General features: G+C 40.7%; 1 protein-coding gene across 2 annotated transcripts in view; it reads right to left on the reverse strand.

Moving 5' to 3' along the window:
- Positions 1 to 20854, reverse strand: part of LOC118392210 (myotubularin) — a 60431-nt gene that overhangs the window by 21321 nt on the left and 18256 nt on the right. For both annotated transcript variants that reach the window (XM_035783944.2, XM_035783943.2), the window contains exons 5-10: positions 5706 to 5816; positions 5385 to 5486; positions 5063 to 5146; positions 2791 to 2940; positions 2188 to 2373; positions 157 to 342 (exon numbers count right to left, since the gene is read on the reverse strand). In XM_035783944.2, the coding sequence (XP_035639837.1) occupies positions 157 to 342; positions 2188 to 2373; positions 2791 to 2940; positions 5063 to 5146; positions 5385 to 5486; positions 5706 to 5816 (819 nt within the window). The remainder of the gene's footprint in view (positions 1 to 156; positions 343 to 2187; positions 2374 to 2790; positions 2941 to 5062; positions 5147 to 5384; positions 5487 to 5705; positions 5817 to 20854) is intronic.

Consider the following 20854-nt stretch of genomic DNA (forward strand, 5'->3'; position numbering starts at 1 on the left):
AATTCAGGAAGCAAACTGAAATTGCAATTCAATGATTGACAAAGACTTCTAGATAAACTGAAACGGAGAAGTCATTTATTTTTTATTCAAATCACTTCCTGAATTGACTGACTTCAATTCGAATTGAGCCCAACCCTGGTGCATGCACATCCCTACCTTGATGTGTTCGAGCCAGTGTGTGGACTCCAGACTAGACAGCCAGTGTGACTCCTCTACGTTGGGATAGACGATGTCCTTTAGCTTCTTCAGTGACTCTCTCATGACGTGGATGTTGTGTATGTCCAGAAACACCAGCTCAGCGTTCTGATAAGTGTCATCTCCTTCGTAACCCCCACCCGTGGCCTATAGGGATGGAATAGAGGTCAGAGGTTAAGGTTAGAGAGTGATGTCATCATTCATGGACAACATCAAAAATCACTGGCCCTGTTTGAATATTGAAAAAAAATTATAAGGGACATTTTGAGAACTTAAGGAACATCAGGTACTGCTGGAATGTCTACCAATGGCTTGTCCATATTTTTGTTAGAAATTACACTGGTCACTAAACATTTATAAAGTATTTATAAACTATAAATAGGCCTCGTCTAAAGTGATGGCTTGCAAAAAAATTCACTAATGATTAGTAAATGGCTTATTTTTTTATTTATCCGTTATTTTACCAGGTAAGTTGACTGAGAACATGTTTTCATTTGCAGCAACGACCTGGGGAATAGTTACAGGGGAGAGGAGGGGGATGAATGAGCCAATTGTAAACTGGGGACCATTAGGTGACCGTGATGGTTTGAGGGCTAGATTGGGAATTTAGCCAGAATTTAGCCACTCTTACGATAAGTGCCATGGGATCTTTAATGACAGGACACCCGTTTAACGTCCCATCCGAAAGACGGCACCCTACATAGGGCAGTGTCCCCAATCACTGCCCTGGGGCATTGGGATATTTTTTAGACCAGAGGATAGAGTGCCTCCTACTGGCCCTCTAACACCACTTCCAACAGCCTCTGGTCTCCCATCCAGGGACTGACCAGGACCAACCCTGCGTAGCTTCAGAAGCAAGCCACCAGTGGTATGCAGGGTGGTATGCTGCTGGCTAAAGGACCTACAGTTCTGGAAAAAATGAAGAGGGCACTGCAAAATGATCAGTTTCTCCAGTTTTACTATTTATAGGTATGTGTTTGCGTAAAATTTACATTTTTGTTTTATTCAAAACACTACGGACAACATTTCTCCCAAATTACAAATACAAATATTGTTATTCAGAGCATTTATTTGCAGAAAATGACAACGGGTCAAAATAACAAAAACAATGCAGTGTTGTCAGACCTCAAATAATGACAATATTTTTTATTTGGAATTTGGGAGAAATGTTGTCAGTAGTTTATATAATAAAACAAAAATGTTAATTTTTACCAAAACACATACCTGTAAAACTAGAGAAACGGATCATTTTGCAGTGGTCTCAATTTTTTCCAGAGCTGTATATTCAAAATCTTAGAAATGATCTTATGAATCACAACATACTTTTAAAAGTTGTTTATAAATGTGAATACATTTGTTTACTAACATTTACAAATGTGGGCGTAAGGATTATTAAATGATGAATAAACTATTTACTAAACCATTATAAATGCCTTATTCCAAGGTGTTATTATAAAGTGTTACCCATTCCTCACTTGAGGGTGTTCAAACAGGGCCATTAGTAAATGCTTTGGCCTTTTGATCTGTCCATGACACACACACACTGCAGGCACAATGTGCAGAGGGCAGCTAGCTGTTAAAAGCCTCTCACTTGGGTGTCATAGATTCCATATCAGTAGAGTCCAAACACACTCACACACAGTGTAGTTGTTGTGGCCTCTTAGCTTCTAAACTCTACATCCTCGATTCTGACACCAGTAAACAATGTAGGAGACTACTAGCAAGGCCCTACAGTAGACAACAAGAGATACACAACAGTCCATTCTATGTAGATGTCTAAAAGACACCATCACCAACACACCTTTTTCCAGAACATTGCACCGTATCACTCTTTGTCTGTATGTAGCAAAGCTTTGCTGTGATGTAGGAGCTCACATAAAAAAAAACTCAATACCAAAGATTCCTCGCTAGCTTTTCTGTACATGTTAATAAAAAGGGTGGAAGTGTCCCTTATATGATCCATTGACCCCATTGTGACCTTTGTCCCCTGACCTTGTTGGCAACGGCGTTGACGCTGGGCCGTGCGTCGTAGATGGTGAGCTTGGCAGTGCCGTTGGCCTCCCGGATCACGTCCAGGTAGCGCTCGTCGTCCTTGTTCCTCTTCCCAGACATCCCCACCAGGGGCTGGGAGCAGCGGCAGATAACGGCCTGGTTCTCACGGTGGATCCAGGATAGGACCTAGAGAGAGGCGAGAAAGAAAGACGCAGTGTTAGAGTGAGCGAGAGAGAGGGTTAGGTAAGTGTCGTCCTTCTGTGGCTCAGTTGGTAGAGCATGGCGCTTGTAACGCCAGGGTAGTGGGTTCGATCCCCGGGACCACCCATACGTAGAATGTATGCACACATGACTGTAAGTCGCTTTGGATAAAAGCGTCAGCTAAATGGCATATATTATTATTATATATATATATTAAGTGGGGAGGTGGGAGATGGAGGGGTGTGGGAGAGGGAGGGGGGTTGGGTGTAAGGAAGTAAGTAAGAGAGATAGAACACAGGGATATGACAGAGGGATTAAAAGAGATGGAAGAAAAGAAACGGGATAAGGTGAATAGAGAGGGCAGGAAGAATGTGAGGATAGGATGAGGAAATGGGGAGTTACCGGTATGCGTCCTCTCGACCTGAAGGTAGACACTTTCCTCAGGTCTTCCTCTGTAGCTTTGAAGGGAACCACCAGTATAGTGGGGTAGGTGTCACACAGCTCATAGTTGTCATTGATGAACGTGATACGCCACTTGTCAGTGGGTAAGCCCTGGGGACCGAGGTAGACAAACACCCAATCAGAGAAGAGATTGCAGGTTGTGACTCGAAGGCATTATTGGTGAAGTACAGTACTACATCACCGATGACAGGATAAGGACAGTATTTAAAAACAGACTAAGTACAGGTAACACCAACACAAAGTGTCTTAATAGGATGTTGGCCAACTACTAGGCTTGGGCAGTATACCGTATACAGGGGTATTTCGAAAAAGCCACGGGGTGCTTTTTCAATACCGTCAATACAGTTCAAAATATTTGACATTTTTTAATACATTTGAATATTTGTAGCTACTTTTTAAATACCTACAGTCAACTTGTGCAATACATTAGGAGATAAAGAACATTGCATTCTTCATTTCACCCATCACATTATTATGCAGCTTACGTTCCAAGTCACATGGTGTTTGTTTATAAGCACACAAGAGACCAGAATCACTCACTGCCGTGCAGCATGTGCCTGGTGATTTAATTAAAGTATGGAATTCACAACTAAATGTTTGCCAGCTAGATATCTTATAACTATTAAGTGAACTGTCTAAAATGTGCTAAATTATTTGCAGTTGTGCATTTGGTTTGCTAATTTAGTGGTTAGCTTCTTCCAAAAAAATTCATGCATTCGCTTGGTAACAGCAGATAGTCAGTCCCCTCATGGATCAAGAGTCTTGCTGGCTAATATTTGTTTGGGGGTTCAGCAAACTGTGAGTAGCATTTTTGACTTACTTGTATACTTGTACAGTTTAGTTCAGAAACTGTACAAAATGTTTGTTAGCATTCTCTATGAGGATTCCTTAGTACTTGTTAGCATTTCGTTAGCATTCTGGTAAGTGGTGTTGTTTTGGCTTTGAATATTAGTACTTTTTAAACAAATACCTGCAGTCAACTTGTGCACTAGATAATAGATAAAACAAATTGTGTTTAACATTTCGTCGTTAGATCACTTTATGAAGCTTACAGTTACTAGTTTCCGAAAACAGCTGTTTGAGACAGTCGTGTATGTTTGTTTACAAAGATGAGCAAAATGAGAGATTCGTGAGGTGAGTCACTCCTGCTGCACAACTTAAGTGAGGTGATTAAGTTACACTTGTATGAAATGCACTACTAATGTTTGCCAGCTATATATTTTATAACTATTAAGTTAACTATCTAAGATGTCCCAAATAAATTCTCACCAGCTGGGTTTTTCTAACTTGTTAGCAAAGTGACTAACGTTAGCTTGCAAGATCAAGCTTCTTGGTAACAGCAACAGAGAGGATCCCCTCCTGGATTGAGATCCCTGCTGCCGAATATTTGTTTTGTGCATGCTGAAAACGGCATTTTGAGATACTTGCATAACTTTATGAGCTGGGTTCTCTTTCCTAGTAGTAAATGTTTGCATACACTCATTAGCATTTACCTTGCACCTGCTATGAGAATCCTTAGTACTTGTTAGCATTTGGGCCTTTTTTTTGTTTTTTAAACGTTTACCGTATATCCCGGGATGGCACATGGTTTGAAGGTATAGAAATCTGGATACCACTCCCAACCCTAGCCACCACGAGCCAGAACAGCTTCAATGCACATTGGCATAGGATTCTACAAGTGTCTGGAACTCTTGGAGGGATGCAACACCCTTCTTCCACAAGAAATTCCATCATTTGGTATTTTGTTGACGGTGATGGAAAATGCTCTCAGGCGCCGCTCCAGAATCTCCCATAAGTGTTCAACTGGGTTGAGATCTGGTGACTGAGAGGGCCATGGCATATGGTTTACATCATTTTCATGCTCAGCAAACCATTTATTGACCACTTGTGCCCTGTGGATGAGGGCATTGTTATCCAATGAGGGCATAGCCTTGGTAGACAAAATATATATATATATTTCTTTACACGATCCTAAGCATGATGTGATGTTAATTGCTATTTTAAGTTAGGACCTAAACTTGTGTGGAAGCACATGCTTTCAATATACTTCGTATCCCTCATTTACTCAAGTGTATTTATTATTTTGTCAGTTACATGTAAGTGACTGAGTTAAAAGCTGTGACATTGGACCTGGCCCAATAGACACATAAAACCTATAAGACTTATCATAGCAATGTAATGACACATTTAATAAGACAATGATAAGGCTTACCTGCCGCCTGAACTCTTCCATGGGTTTGTAGACACTCCAGCCATTCTCTTCATATTTCTCCTGACTCAGGTAAGCAAACAGAAGCTGAGGGAGAGAGAGAGAATGTGATTGACTTGTCAATACTGAGGTTTTATTACTCACATTGTGAGTGATTGTTTGACTCTAATGATGTGCAAAGAGAAATAACAGGCCACCTCAAACTGACGAACTCTAATAAAGCACGTCATGTACAATTGTAGTTGTTCAACAGTTATTAGAAGTGTTAATAATATCAGGCGAGACTAAATAAAAAAAGGTAGAAGGAAAAAAGGTGTGTACGTACCAGGCCGTGGGATAGTGGAAAGGCGTATCTAAAGAGTATATCGAAGATGTCTCTTCTGCTGTGGCCCTCTTGCTTCAGCGCAAACCTCAGGTTCCTCATGTCCTGTTGGGAGACACACACACAACACACAAAATGTCAGTACAAAATAAATCGTTATCGTCTTGATGTTGTAACTTCCTGATCCAACACTGGAATTAACGTCTCTGAGCACAATGTTAAAAAATAAATTAAATTGTGTTTCATTCCGATTTAATCTGACAGACTAGGACTGAACCATTGTGTATAAAATAGGGGTGTCAGGGCCATGATGAAGTATCTTACCTTGCAGGTGATGTCCAGCCCGTATGAGTTTTCCCCCCGACTGGAGGCTCCGCCCATCTTCTCCACCCGGCCAATGGCACCCAGCGGAACGTTCAGGGTCACCGACGGGTCCTGTGATGTCACAATAAATAAAAACATGTGATTGGTCCTGCTGGGATTCCAGTTATATCACAACAGAACACGCCATAAAATGATGATTGGTGCTGCAGTGGTTGAACTGAAATCATACTTGATATTGGTATTGAGAGGGCACAAACCATATAATTGTGTAATGCACTAAACTCTTGAAAATGCTTTATGTAGACAATATTTAATATGCAAGATAGGGCAGACTTATTAAGTAAACCCTTAGTAAAGCATAGGCCCATGTAGCAGGCACTTATTCGTATCACGTGCATCAGTTCATAGTCACCAGAGTATGTGCATGTGTGTAGAAGTAGTATGAAGTCAGCATATTGTTAAAGTGTTGTCAGATGTTGTATTACAGACAGTGGAGCATGCGTTCCAAATGGCTCCCTACTCCATATCTAGTGCACTACTTTGACCAGAGCCATATGGGACATATGGGTTAAAAATAGTGCACTACATAGGGAATAGGGTTCCATTTGGGACGTAGACCAGAGTAAAGAGCATTACTGCTGCAGTAGTGTCCCTGTAGACTGTAATAACCTACTCCATCACTGACACACACTCAATTACACACACGCACATGCACACAGACACACACACACAGATGTACGAGCACGTGCACACACACACCACTCTCCCTGACTGATGATCTCCGATAGAGCCAACCTTGGGACCTCCACGTCTGTTCCATCTATCATTCTCTAACCATCCCTCTTCTCTCTTGTTCTCCTCCCTCCATCCCTCCGTCAACTTGTCAATGCCCCCATACCTCTCCATGGACCCTGGCAACTGGCCCCGGCAACATTACAACTTACAGAAAATGAAAACAATACAGCAAGTGCCCACGAAACTGTGCCAAACATTGGTGGTGCCAGGAGAAAGAGAGAGGGAGGAGGAAAGAGCGAGAGAGAGAGGGATGAAAAAGCAAGAGGGATATGGGATTCCCCACTTTTTGTTGTGTTGGAGATTAACGTCTTGTCTAAAACAGGAAGAATGAAAGTGAAAACACCAGAGAGACTGGATTACACTTAGAGGCACAATATTGCTTTATTTAAGAGTGTGGTTATACCCATTTCCAAATAACCTAGACAGAGCCAAGTCACACACAACTACACACAGACAGCAATAGCAGACACGCACAGTATTGTACCGCTTGACTAAGAGCCTCTTCTCACTACAAGAGATTGCCTACAGTAAAAATCATAATAGCATAGAATTTTTTCTTATTAATTAGAGACATATATTTAGTTTTTACCTGAAATTGCAGTAAAAGCCGGTTAATCTGAAATTGATGTCGTAGCTTTAAAGTAATCTCAGAACTCCATTTATTCCATTGCAAAAGCAAGCAGGAAAGCAAGCAGCAACTCCCCAGTGAATTAACAACTGTTTTAGTCACAATGAGCTTTTTTGCATGTAGGCCTACTTATTTGCATGATATTGATGAAATGAAGCATGGTTTGTTCTAAGCCTGGCTGAAAATCAATCTAGCTAGGTATTGTTCAGCTAACTAAATGTTAGGCAACTTAGCTAGTAAGTTAGTATTTTACATTTTGCAGGATGAAATCTTTTGAGATGCACCATCCAATTTGTAAATGTCCAAATAAATAATTAAAAAACAATACTAAATAACAAGAATAATAATGGCAACTAATGTCTAATAATAATAATAGAGACAAAAAGTTGTAAAACTACTAAATAGGGCTACATCTTAAACTGCTGCAATTACTAATACAACTAATAAAACTAAGTACCTATAATATATTAATTTTTTTACAGCTGCAAATGAAGACACTTTTAAAGTACTTGAAATGTTCCTCATTGACTGACCTTCATGTCTTAAAGTAATGGACTGTCGTTTCTCTTTGCTTATTTGAGCTGTTCTATAATGTTGGTATATTACTACATAGGGACACCTTCTGTATACCTTGTCACAACACAACTGATTGGCTCAAACGCATTAAGGAAAGAAAGAAATTCCACAAATTAACTTTTAACAAGGCACACCTGTTAATTGAAATGCATTCCAGGTTACTACCTCATGAAGCTGGTTGAGAGAATGCCAAGAGTATGCAACACTCATCAAAGCAAAGGGAGGCTACTTTGAAGAATCTCAAATATAAAATATGATTTGTTTAACACTTCTTTGGTGACTACACAATTCCATGTGTTATTTACTAGATTTGATGTCTTCTCTATAATTCTACAATGTAGAAAATAGTTAAAATAAAGAAAAACCCTTGAATAAGTAGGTGTCCAAACTTTTGAATGGTACTGTATGTCACTTAAAATAATGTTGGACCTTCTGTTAAAATGACATTACTTTAAATGAACACTAAGGCCATGCTCCTACCTTCAACATGACAATGTTGTCATTGAACCAGTATTATTTGTGACCGAACCGCCTTGATTCGGTCTTAAGTAGCAAAATTTGAAATGGTGTTTTTTTACATTGGATAAAAGCAGACACACAAAGCTACATTTGAGGAACAACGGGAAAGTAATTCTGCTTTGAAAGTTAATCAACTTGTAACCTCACAGAAAATAGCCATTTAATGTTTTGGTACCTACTGGAGAGCTCTTTGTTTACACCCATTCAGCATCGTTCACACCCTCTTTAGCTCCACCCATCTCTTTAAGGGTTGTTCTGATCGTTCTGTCCTAACAACAACAGTCAAACCCCGAAGCTAACTGGCAAACATTGCTAAGACATGTTGCTAGCTAGCTAGGTAAACAATGAACCATAATCCCAACTCATGACATTACTACCCTGCTTGAATCTGCAGGTAACTAACCATCCAGCAATCTAGCTAACATTAGGCTATAACTAGCAAAGCAAATGGCTCTGAGATAATAAAATTATACACATAACATTAGCTAACGAGCCAGCCAGCTAACGTTAGCTAGCTAGCTAACAGTACACTAACTTGAAGTGAAAACGTCTGTCAAAATTAGAAACGTGTAATATCTGAAAATGTAGCTAGTTAGACTATCTTACCTGTATACATCATGGATGGTTGCTTCTCCCTGTCACAGATGCTATGGCTGCCCTTAGTTTGAAGAGTTAATCCAGAGACAGGTGTTTTCTCCATCTCCTAAAATATCATACTCTAATCCCAGTGATTTCAACAAGCCACGTTAAACAGGATTACCTACACATACTGACCAGCTCAAATAGACAGAAGCATGCGATATGGCAGACCAATCCAACTCATCTCTCGGCATGTCCAGCCCACCCATTAACTCAGCCAATCATGGCTAGCGGGAAGGTTGCTTCCTTTTTCTGTGGCTAAACCAACTAGGCCCGTAATTGAACAATTGCATTTTAATAGAAAATAAAAAGTACACATTCAAATGGCTGCCCAGTGAAGTAGTGACCCGAGACAAACTAGCTTCCAGAAACGATTCACATTTAGTCCTTTATTACAACTATTGCATATTTTCTTGTTTTTATCCCATTTCCTATAAAGGGGTAAGGCGCATGGGAAGGAGGCTGCTTTTTGGAAGTGGTGTGGAATGGTTGGCGAGCTGCGGACACCCTACCAGTTCCTGTATTGGCCATCAGAGCTACAGCATCCAATGCTACAAGGAAGAGCACAACAAAGCACCTGTGCATGCAGCAATGTTTTGAGGTTGTGAAAAGTCCTGACAGGGACATCAGACTGGCCGTGAAGAAGGTGCCCTCTGACCCCGTAGAGACATTTTCATGGTTGCTCACAATGTTGAAGTCAAATGGACCTGAGATCCCAAGAACTGTCCTATAGTGTAAGAGAATTGAAGACTGTTCTTTTCTGTACAACAAGGTTTTTCAGAATTTCCCTGGGGAGAAATCTGTGCATCCAGCAAAAGCAGAGGGCACAATGGAAAACAGGTTTTTGGACATGTACCACTCAGACACCCAAGGACATAAAACTGCACATCATCACAGCCTTAAATTAAGACTAATCTAATATCAGAGTTGTGATGGCTAGGCTACTTCAGCACTGGGCATAGGGGTAGACTTTGAGGGTGTCCAACATGTAGTCAACTATGGACCACAAGACGTTCAGTCTTAATTGCAGGCATATGGAAGAGTGGGGAGTGCCTCCAAAGTATTCAGACCCATTTGCTTTTTCAACATTTTTTAAATTCTAAAATTTATGAAAAAAATATTTACACACAATTCCCATAAATGACAAAACAAAAAGGTTTTTAGATTTTTTTTAAATGATTTTTTTTTTTTTAAATGTCTGCAGCATTGATGGACCTCAAGAACACAGTGGCCTCCATCATTCTTAAATGGAAGAAGTTTGGAACCGCCAAGACCCTTCCTTGAGCTGGCCACCCGGCCAAACTGAGCAATCGGGGGAGAAGGGCCTTGGTCAGGGAGGTGACCAAGAACCCGATGGTCACTCTGACAGAGCTCCAGAGTTCCTCTGTGGTGATGGGAGAACCTTCCAGAAGGACAACCATCTCTGCACCACTCCACCAAATCAGGCCTTTATGGTAAAGTGGCCTGACTGAAGCCACTCCTCAGTAAAAGGCACATGAGAGCCTGCGTGGAGTTTGCCAAAAAGGTAACTAAAGGAATCTCAGTAAATGACACACAAGATTCTCTGGCCTGATGAAACCAAAATTGAACTCTTTGGCCTGAATGCAACCCGTCATGTCTGGAGGAAACCTGGCACGATCCCTACGGTGAAGCATGGTGTTGACTACATTTTGTGGTGATGTTTTTCAGCACCAGGGACTGGGAGACTAGTCAAGATCGAGGCAAAGATGAACGGAGCAAAGTACAGAGATCCTTGATGCACATAGCCAAGACAACGCAGGAGTGGCTTCGGGACAAGTCTCAATGTCCTTGAGTGGTCCAGCCAGAGCCCGGAATTGAACCCGATCGAACATCTCTGGAGAGACCATTGAATAGCTGTGCAGCAACACTCCCCAACCAACCTGACAGAGCTTGAGAGGATATATAGAGAAGAATGGGATAAACTCCCCAAATACAGGTGTGCCAAGCTTTTAATTTATATTCAAGTCAGTTAAGAACAAATTCTTATTTACGATGATGGCCTACACCGGCCAAACCCGGACGACGCTGGGCCAATTGTGCGCCACCCTATGGGACTCCCAATCACGGTCAGTTGTGATTGTGGCTTGTAGCGTCATACCCAAGAAGACTCAAGGCTGTAATCACTGCTAAAGGTGCTTCAACAAAATGTATGCGTAAAGGGCCTGAATACTTATGTAAATGTGATATTTCAGTTGTGAAAATAAAAAAATAACTGTATTTTGTAGATCGATGAGGGAAGAAAAAAAAATTTAATAAATGTTACAATAAGGCTGTAACGTAAAAAATTGTGGAAAAAGTCAAGGGGTCTGAATACTTTATGAAGGCACTGTATCCTGTAACATGGGAAACAGCCTGTTGGGAGTTTCAAATAGTACAAGCTGCAAGCGGGTGAAACTGTTACAGCTCTTTTATGATGTCACCGTCACGTCCTGGTCTTAGTATTTGGTGTTCTCTTTTTTATTTTGGTTAGGCCAGGGTGTGACATGGGTTTATTATGTGGTCTGTTTTGTCTTGGGGTTTTTGTAGGTATTAGGATTGTGGTATAGTGGGGTTGTCTAGAATAGTCTATGGCTGTCTGGAGTGGTTCTCAATCAGAGGCAGGTGTTTATCGTGGTCTCTGATTGGGAACCATATTTCGGCAGCCATATTCTGAGTGTTTCATGGGTGATTGTTTCTGTCGCTGTGTTTGTTTGCACCAGATAAGGCTGTTTAGGTTTTCACATTTATTGTTTTGTATTGTTCATGTTTATATTTTATTAAACATGTATCGAAATAACCACGCTGCATTTTGGTCCTCCTCTCCTTTGATGGAAGAAAACCCTAACAGTCACGCAACCAGTATCACCCAAACATGACCGCTGTAACAATTGTGCTACCTCATGCAACTACAATGATGTATGTGAGGGCAATTCAAGCACTTTGGAGAGGCATGCTGGACAACAATTACAACCAAGACATAGGCTGGTGATTGAAGAGCATAGGTAATACCCGAGAGAGAAATTACATGACCTTGCACTTGAGATGACACACACAGGTGTTCATGGGAGTCTCAGTTTATTGCACATCAGCCAATGGAGGGTAACCCTGACAAAATCATGGACAACATTCAGAGCACAATTGCCTTATGTTTCTCAGTTGAGGAAATGTTTCTGCTCTGCCCATTACTGACATAAGACATGCAATAGCCCTAGAGTTTATCATCAGAGGTTTTTGGAGATGATGAACACTTAAGTGATGATGATTATGATTCAGTGTTGGGACAACTTAAGTCTTTTGCAAACATGACTGTGTATGTGTGTGGACTTTTTTCATGCTGTGTTCATTAATATTGTAGGCATTCTCATATATACGTAACACTTCAAAAGACTTATGTATGTAGTCTAGGATATTATTGTTGTGGAAACCATTGAGCTGTGTGGAATAGTAGAACGTATGCCATACACACACTGTAAATAAATACTTTGGCTTAAATATTTGTTCTAATACCCATTTTGAGTTATCTAAAGTACACTGCTCAAAAAAATTAAGGGAACACTTAAACAACACAATGTAACTCCAAGTCAATCACACTTCTGTGAAATCAAACTGTCCACTTAGGAAGCAACACTGATTGACAATACATTCCACATGCTGTTGTGCAAATGGAATAGACGACAGGTGGAAATTATAGGGATTTAGCAAGACACCTCCAATAAAGGAGTGGTTCTGCAGGTGGGGACCACAGACCACTTCTCAGTTCCTATGCTTCCTGGCTGATGTTTTGGTCACTTTTGAATGATGGCGGTGCTTTCACTCTAGTGGTAGCATGAGACGGAGTCTACAACTCACACAAGTGGCTCAGGTAGTGCAGCTCATCCAGGATGGCACATCAATGCGAGATGTGACAAGAAGGTTTGCTGTGTCTGTCAGCGTAGTGTCCAGAGCATGGAGGCGCTACCAGGAGACAGGCCAGTACATCAGGAGACGTGGAGGAGGCTGTAGGAGGGCAACAACCCAGCAGCAGGACCGCTACCTCCGCCTTTGTGCAAGGAGGAGCAGGAGGAGCACTGCCAGAGCCCTGCAAAATGACCTCCAACAGGCCACAAATGTGCATGTGTCTGCTCAAACGGTCAGAAACAGACTCCATGAGGGTGGTATGAGGGCCCGACATCCACAGGTGGGGGTTGTGCTTACAGCCCAACACCGTGCAGGACGTTTGGCATTTGCCAGAGAACACCAAGATTGGCAAATTCGCCACTGGCGCCCTGTGCTCTTCACAGATGAAAGCAGGTTCACACTGAGCACGTGACAGACGTGACAGTCTGGAGACGCCGTGGAGAACGTTCTGCTGCCTGCAACATCCTCCAGCATGACCGGTTTGGCGGTGGGTCAGTCATGGTGTGGGGTGGCATTTCTTTGGGGGGCCGCACAGCCCTCCATGTGCTCGCCAGAGGTAGCCTGACTGCCATTAGGTACCGAGATGAGATCCTCAGACCATTGTGAGACCATATTATGGTGTGGTTGGCCCTGGGTTCCTCCTAATGCAAGAATGCTAGACCTCATGTGGCTGGAGTGTGTCAGCAGTTCCTGCAAGAGGAAGGCATTGATGCTATGGACTGGCCCGCCCGTTCCCCAGACCTGAGTCCAATTGAGCACATCTGGGACATCATGTCTCACTCCATCCACCAATGCCACGTTGCACCACAGACAAGCCAGGAGTTGGCGGATGCTTTAGTCCAGGTCTGGGAGGAGATCCCTCAGGAGACCATCCGCCACCTCATCAGGAGCATGCCCAGGCATTGTAGGGAGGTCATACAGGCACGTGGAGGCCACAGACACTACTGAGCCTCATTTTGACTTGTTTTAAGTACATTACATCAAAGTTGGATCAGCCTGAGTGTGGTTTTCCTCTTTAATTTTGAGTGTGACTCCAAATCCAGACCTCCATGGGTTGATAAATTTGATTTCCATTGATCATTTGTGTGTGATTTTGTTGTCAGCACATTCAACTATGTAAATAAAAAAGTATTTAATAAGAATATTTAATTCATTCAGATCTAGGATGTGTTACTTTAGTGTTCCCTTAATTTTTTTGAGCAGTGTATTTAGTGGGCAAAGATGTGACCCGTCACCCATAGTTACTTGTTCATAAAGTGCATTTTTAGATCTCCCTTTTCTCCTTCACTCAACTTCAATACATCATACATATTTGAAAACATTAATGCTCAGTGGATTGTATGACTTTATTGTAAATTAACTTTTAGTTGCCTTTATTTGCTGAAATACATAAAAAAAAGTGTACTACTATAAACTTGACACAACTTTCCAAGTATAAAAAGTGTGCACTTTCCCCTCCAGATTTGGCATAGAGAATTGATAAAAGGCTAGGCTATAGCATTTGTGATACTGTTCTTGCATTAGTGTACACATCACAGCCCATAAAACTTCTTCCTATTTAAGGTTTAAGACAGAAACAGCAGGAAAAATGTTAACAGTACATAATATTGGAAGTAAGTCATTATACAAATAAAATGGTAAAGAAAATGTACATACAGTACCTTCAGAAAGTATTCACACCCTTTTACTTTTTTCACATTTTGTTGTGTTACAGACCGATTTTAAAATTGATTAAAAGGAGCATTATGCAGAAACCGCTCTTCCATTTCCTGGTTTCAAAAATTTGAAATGGTTCGCCTAATTTCAGTATATGGGACAAAACCAGCAGTCATTCAATCATTGTACCATCTAAACCGATGTGAAATATCTTTGAAGCTGGTGTTTAATGGTTGTGGTATGAGAACTGAGGATGGATCAGCAATGTCGTTACTCAACAATACTAACCTAAATGACAGAGTGAAAAGAAGGAAACCTGTACAGAATAAAAATATTCCAAAACATCCTGTTTGCAACAAGGCACTTCAGTAACATTTAAATATATATATAATTATTGTTTTTGTCCTGAATACAAAGAGTTGTTTGGGGTAAATCCAACACAACCCATCACTGAGTACTAGTTAAATAAAGGTCAAATAACAAAAATGTAATAAAAAATACCACTCCCCATATTTTCAAGCATGGTGGTGGCTGCATCATGTTATGGGTGTCATTGGCAAGGACTAGGGAGTTTTTTAGGATAAAAGAAACAGAATACAGCTATAAGCACAGGCAAAAATCCTAGAGGAAAACCTGTTCCAGGTTGCTTTCCAACAGACACTGGGAGACTAATTCACCTTTCAGCAGGACAAATCACCTAAAACACAAAGCCAAACATACACTGGAGTTGAAGATAACATTGAATGCTCCAGAGTAGCCTAGGTACAGTTTTGGACTTAAATCCGCTTGAAAATCTATGGCAAGACTTGAACATGGCAGTCTAGCAATGAACAACAAACAGTTTGGCAGAGCTTGAAGAATTTTCTAAAAGTATTGTATATTGTACAATCCAGGTTTGCAAAGCTCAAAGAGACTTACCCAGAAAGACTCACAGCTGTAATCGCTGCCAAAAGGTGCTTGTACGAAGTATTGACTGAGGGGTGTGAATGCTTCTGTAAATTAGATATCTGTATTTCATTTTCAAATCAAATAAATTAGAAAACGTTTATAAATACATGGTCTCACATTGCCATAATGGGATATTGTGTGTAGATGGGTGAGAAAAAAGAAATCTATTTTGAATCCATTTTAAATTCACAACAAAATGAGGAATAAACCAAGGAGTATGAATACCTTGAAGGCTCTGTATAATATTTTCTGTTTAAATAATGATACAAATAAATGCACCGAAGAATGTAACGGTATAAAAATACAGGTTGAGTCTACATTGTCATTGGTTTCAGTACTACATCTTCTTTCCTCTTTCCTACATTACTTCTCTAATTGCGGCGTTAAAGATTATTTCCATTCTAGGGTCAACACTGCAGCTGAAATCAACTGTCAAATGTTTGTGCCTCTGCCTGCGTGCCAAATGAGCAGACAGTTGGTTCTTCTCACAGTGTAAGCTCAGTTTGTAGTTGTTGATCCACAACTATAGTTCCTCATAGTCCAATTTGTGCAACAGCTTCATTTGAAAGTTCCGGAAGCTTGGGTAAATAAAACCTGCCAGGTGTCAAAGGAAACAACTTCTAATAAAGAAGCACACTTACTATATGGTCGATGTCCTCAGATCTACTTGAGATTGAGTGCTTTCCACACTCTGCCTTCAGCTCAAAGTCTTTATCATATTGACGCATGAGGTCTGTCTGCTCTCCAATGGTCCAGCTGACTTTCTGTGCAATGTCAAACTTGACACGGGCCCCTTGATGTTGCATGAGGTCTTTTGTGTGGCACACATGGTGTTCGCAGTTCAAGTGTAATGCTATGTTGTTTTCTGATCCACCACCTGTATTCACTGTGCCGTTCCACCGGAGTCTTTGAGACACGCTGGGGCTTTATGAGGCTAGATCAAACTGCTGTTTCAGACCCTCCAGGCTGTGTTTTCTTCTCTCTGCTTGCCTAAAAATACAGCGTTTTAAATTTCCACAGCCTGCAGGTTCTCTCCATCACCCTCATGTATAGAATGTATACACACAGGCCACAGTGATAACTGAAAAGTGCATCAACTGTGTTGTCTGTGTTTCTTTTAGATCTGGCTTCAATTTTAGCTAGATTATAGGCAACTGATATCTTGTGTTCTTTTTGCTGATGGTGACTCAGTTTCTTCTGACTTCGGAAGGCCGGATGGCTAAATCCACGATAGTGACAGGTTCAGCATCTGTGGTTGTCTGTCCTGCGTTTGGCTTTTCTCCACTAAGCTGGCGGTGGAAACCTGTTTCATCGTTCATGACATAGGTGTCTACTATGGTAAACATCTGAGCATCAAAACACTTCTGTTTTTCAGTGGCAGATGTTTGAAATCTTCCGGTGGACTATGTCTGTGTATTGTGTCCTGCGCTGAAGCCATGCTAAAGTAATGGAGCGTAGCTGTGATGACGGAGGCATCTGATCCATCTTTTTAAAAAATCCAAACATGGCCTGTATAATTGTCTCCAACTGCACTTTGAGTCACATCTCTTCTGTTTACCATGTTCCTTAATTGGTACAAAGTTCCAAATTCTCCATTGGACGTGGACGTGGTCTTGTAGACATCGGTAAAGTTAATTGCGCAGTGGAAGTCTGTTGAAAGGCAGGCAGTATAAGCCTTCGACTTTGTCCATGGGTTCAAGGGCATTTTTCAAATGTGCAATTGCTGCATTTGCATTTTGTTTTGTCCACTGATCACCTGTTAAATGTCAACTTCCCATGCGGGGTTTGAGTGTTCTTGCCATCTACTTCTATGGAAGAATACGGGACATAATTTTCATTCAGATTGTCCTCATCATGTCTTTTTTATGAATTTCATTTTCATCCAGTAGCTCTAAAGGAATTAAATCTGATTTCCTTGCCATTACATCTGAGTAATTGTGAAGTATGTGCCATTTAACAGATTTGTAGTGCTCAAATTATGGTAACTGTCTCACAAAGACACGTCCCACAAGCTCTTAGAATTAGTTCTTGAGATATTGTTTGTCGTCAGTGTTTGGAACACATTTGGATTTAGGAAATTAAAGGACTTCTATGGAGACCTGTTGTGGGAGGTGATCTACACCAACACGTTTCTGAGACGCGAACATTTTGATCCAGTGGTAGACATGTTTAAAAAAATATTCTAGTCAAATGATGCAAGGTGTTACGCTGCTGTCAAACGTGTCTATTGTAAGTGGATATGGATTTGTCTGTGCATAGGCCTAGAGAAGGAGCACAAAAACAAGTTAATTAAAAATAATGCTTATTCCCTAGAATGTCCAATATCAGCCGAATGTAGCTGTATATTTCAACCAAAAAGATAGTTCATGATTTCATATGTTATTTCATTCAAAACATTTAATCATTGTTCAGTTGAGAGGGTCTCTCCTCGGATCCAGGCGATGGGATGTCAGGAAGAGCTTTGATCCCTGACATTAAAACCTGGCCACTGTAAAGCTGGCCCTGATGATTGCAAACAGTTGCAAAGGAGGTTCAAAACAGTTATCAGTGATTCAATTAATGCAGCAAACATACATGTAGCCACGCAATGCATGCTATTAAGCGCAGCTACTGTGAGTTGCCATGTATAAATGTAAAATGTAAATGTATAAACACCACACTGTGTGCATACTATTCCAGCACTGCTGAGATGAGAAGGTCTTTCCTTGGATCCAGGGGATGGGCTATCAGGAAGAGCTTCAATCCCTGGCAACTGGACCTGTTCACTCTCAGGCATTGGATTATAGATAGTGACATGGGTCTTAACAGGTTTCTATATTAGATTAACACAGCAATGCTAACGCCGTGACTTGGCGGTAACGCGCCAGACATCAAGGCATATGCGATTAGTGCTACCCAAGGAACTGGGTTCATCACCCTGTCTTGCTGTCACTCGTTTCCTACTGCCTTGGTAATTGTAAAAAATCCCTATAAAAATGATCTTAAAAATAAAACACACAGCCGTATATAGTCTGTTATAGTGGTTGTATTTAGAATTAAAATAAACCATCACCACATTTCAATAGCTACAGTCTATACAGTGCATTCGAAAGGTATTCAGACCCCATCCCTTATTGTTACATTACAGCCTCTAAAATGGATTAAATACATGTTTTCCCTCATCAATCTACACACAATACCCCATAATGACAAAGCAACGTTTTTATTTATATAGAAAGAATGGGAGGCCCTGGTGCACAACTGAGCAAGAGGACAAGTACATTGGTGTCTAATTTGAGAAACAGACGCCACACAAGTCCTCAACTGGCAGCTTCATTAAATAGCAACACACCAGTCTCAACATTGAGGAGGCAACTCCGGAATGCTGGCCTTCTAGGCAGTTCCTCTGTCCAGTGTCTGTGTCCTTTTGTCCATCTTAATCTTTTATTTTTATTGGCCAGTCAGATATAGCTTTTTCTTTGCAACTCTGCCTTGAAGGCCAGCATCCCAGAGCTACCTCTTCATTGTTGACGTTGAGATTGATGTTCTGCGGGTACTATTTAATGAAGCTGCCAGTTGAGGACTTGTGAGGCATCCGTTTCTCAAACTAGACACTAATGTACTTGTCCTCTTGTTCAGTTGTGCACCGGGGCCTCCCACTCCTCTTTCTATTCTGGTTAGAACCAGTTTGCGCTGTTCTGTGAAGGGAGTAGTACACATAGTTGTACGAGATCTTCAGTTTCTTGGCAATTTCTCGCATGAAATAGCCTTAATTTCTCAGAACAAGAATAGACTGATGAGTTTCAGAAGAAAGTTATTTGTTTCTGGACATTTTGAGCCTGTAATCGAACCCACAAATGCTGATGCTCCAGCAACTCAACTAGTCTAAAGAAGGCCAGTTTTATTTCTTCTTTAAAATCAGAACATCGGTTTTCAGCTGTGCTAACATAATTGCAAAAGGGTTTTCGAATGACCAATTAACGTAAAATGCTAAACATGGATTAGCTAACACAACGTGCCATTGGAACACAGGAGTGACGGTTGCTGATAAATGGGCCTTTGTACGCCTATGTAGATATGTCATTTTTAAAAATCCTCCGTTTCCAGCTACAATAGTCATTTACAACATTAACAACGTCTACACTGTATTTCTGATCTATTTGATCTTATTTAAATGGAAATTTCTAGGTGACCCCGAACATTTGAAAGCAAGTGCATTTTGGTAGGGTTTTAATATTTGCCAACCTCATGCACCTACAACACTCATCTAATGAGCACCTTTGATGCTCTGCCCAAGTAAGGCTGGTGATTTGATTGGTTTGACGTGTAGCGAGGCGTCACCTGGTTCCCACCCCCTTTTAGCTGATTTTGTGCCATGGACTTACCCATGCTTCTCATTTAGCATCGACGAGGCTACCATGCAAGTAATGGTTGAGCCTAACTCGATGGATGACAAATTCTGCTCTCTGTCTTATGAATAAATTAAGTTGTCTTGACTTGGGAAAGAGTAATAGCTACCCGATCTAAAATATATATATTTTTTTACACTAACAGTTAACATTTCCAATTCTGATATCTGCTTTAATCGTGATTTAAATCAACCCAGCTGCAAATGCAGTTTCATTATTTTTAATACAATCTTTGGCGGAAACCCATAGAATCCGGGGGTCATTGACAATTTTTGTTGATCATTATGAATTAATTTAGTTCAATTTTAAATTGATCACAGAATGTAGGATTTTGTATTAATTAAACATTGAAACACCCTCTTGTGGGTCTTTTAGGAGATTCTGAAATGTGTTGGATATAGTTAGCGTGGTGATACAGTCCTAAAATGTTTTGCATGTCAGCAGTCAAGTTAAGATATTGGACTTTCAAGAAGCAAAGTGTTAACGACCACATCAACATGGTGATGCAAAATGCACCACCCCTTTAAGGTATTGAAAACTAAATGAAGCAGAACATAAAACAGTTTAGTTTGCAGACTTAAGGAGTTAGGGTAAATACAAAATAAAAAATATATAACAAAAAGATATGCAAGCCTAAACAGTCAAATAGGATAGCTGTAGGAACAAGAGCTTTTAGCTTAATCCATTGTCATAATATATTATTAGCAATATGGTATATATGACCTCAAACAAACATTTGCCCTCCATTTGTATTATGGCTTCAAGTGCTCCATACTATGTGCAAAAAAAGAAGAGGGTATGTGCAAGAAATGCAGTCTATAATCAAGAACTTCACAATCAGTCCTCATGACCTGTAGGCAGGGCTCTAAAGTGCGACCAATTTGGTCACAGATGCAACAAAAACAATTGCTGCATGACCAGTACTTTTATTTTGGGAGCACCACGCGACGACAAAAAAAAAATGCATAAGAATATTTTGCCGCAACACTTCTTCTCTTCACTGCTCATACAAGGCTGATACGTTGATTACAAATCATAACCAATCATAATGCTACAAATGTAACTAATTAAACCAATCACAACCAATACCTTTTCCTGCAAAC

The sequence above is a fragment of the Oncorhynchus keta genome, chromosome 13 (assembly GCF_023373465.1).
Source record: "Oncorhynchus keta strain PuntledgeMale-10-30-2019 chromosome 13, Oket_V2, whole genome shotgun sequence".
Taxonomy (NCBI): domain Eukaryota; kingdom Metazoa; phylum Chordata; class Actinopteri; order Salmoniformes; family Salmonidae; genus Oncorhynchus; species Oncorhynchus keta.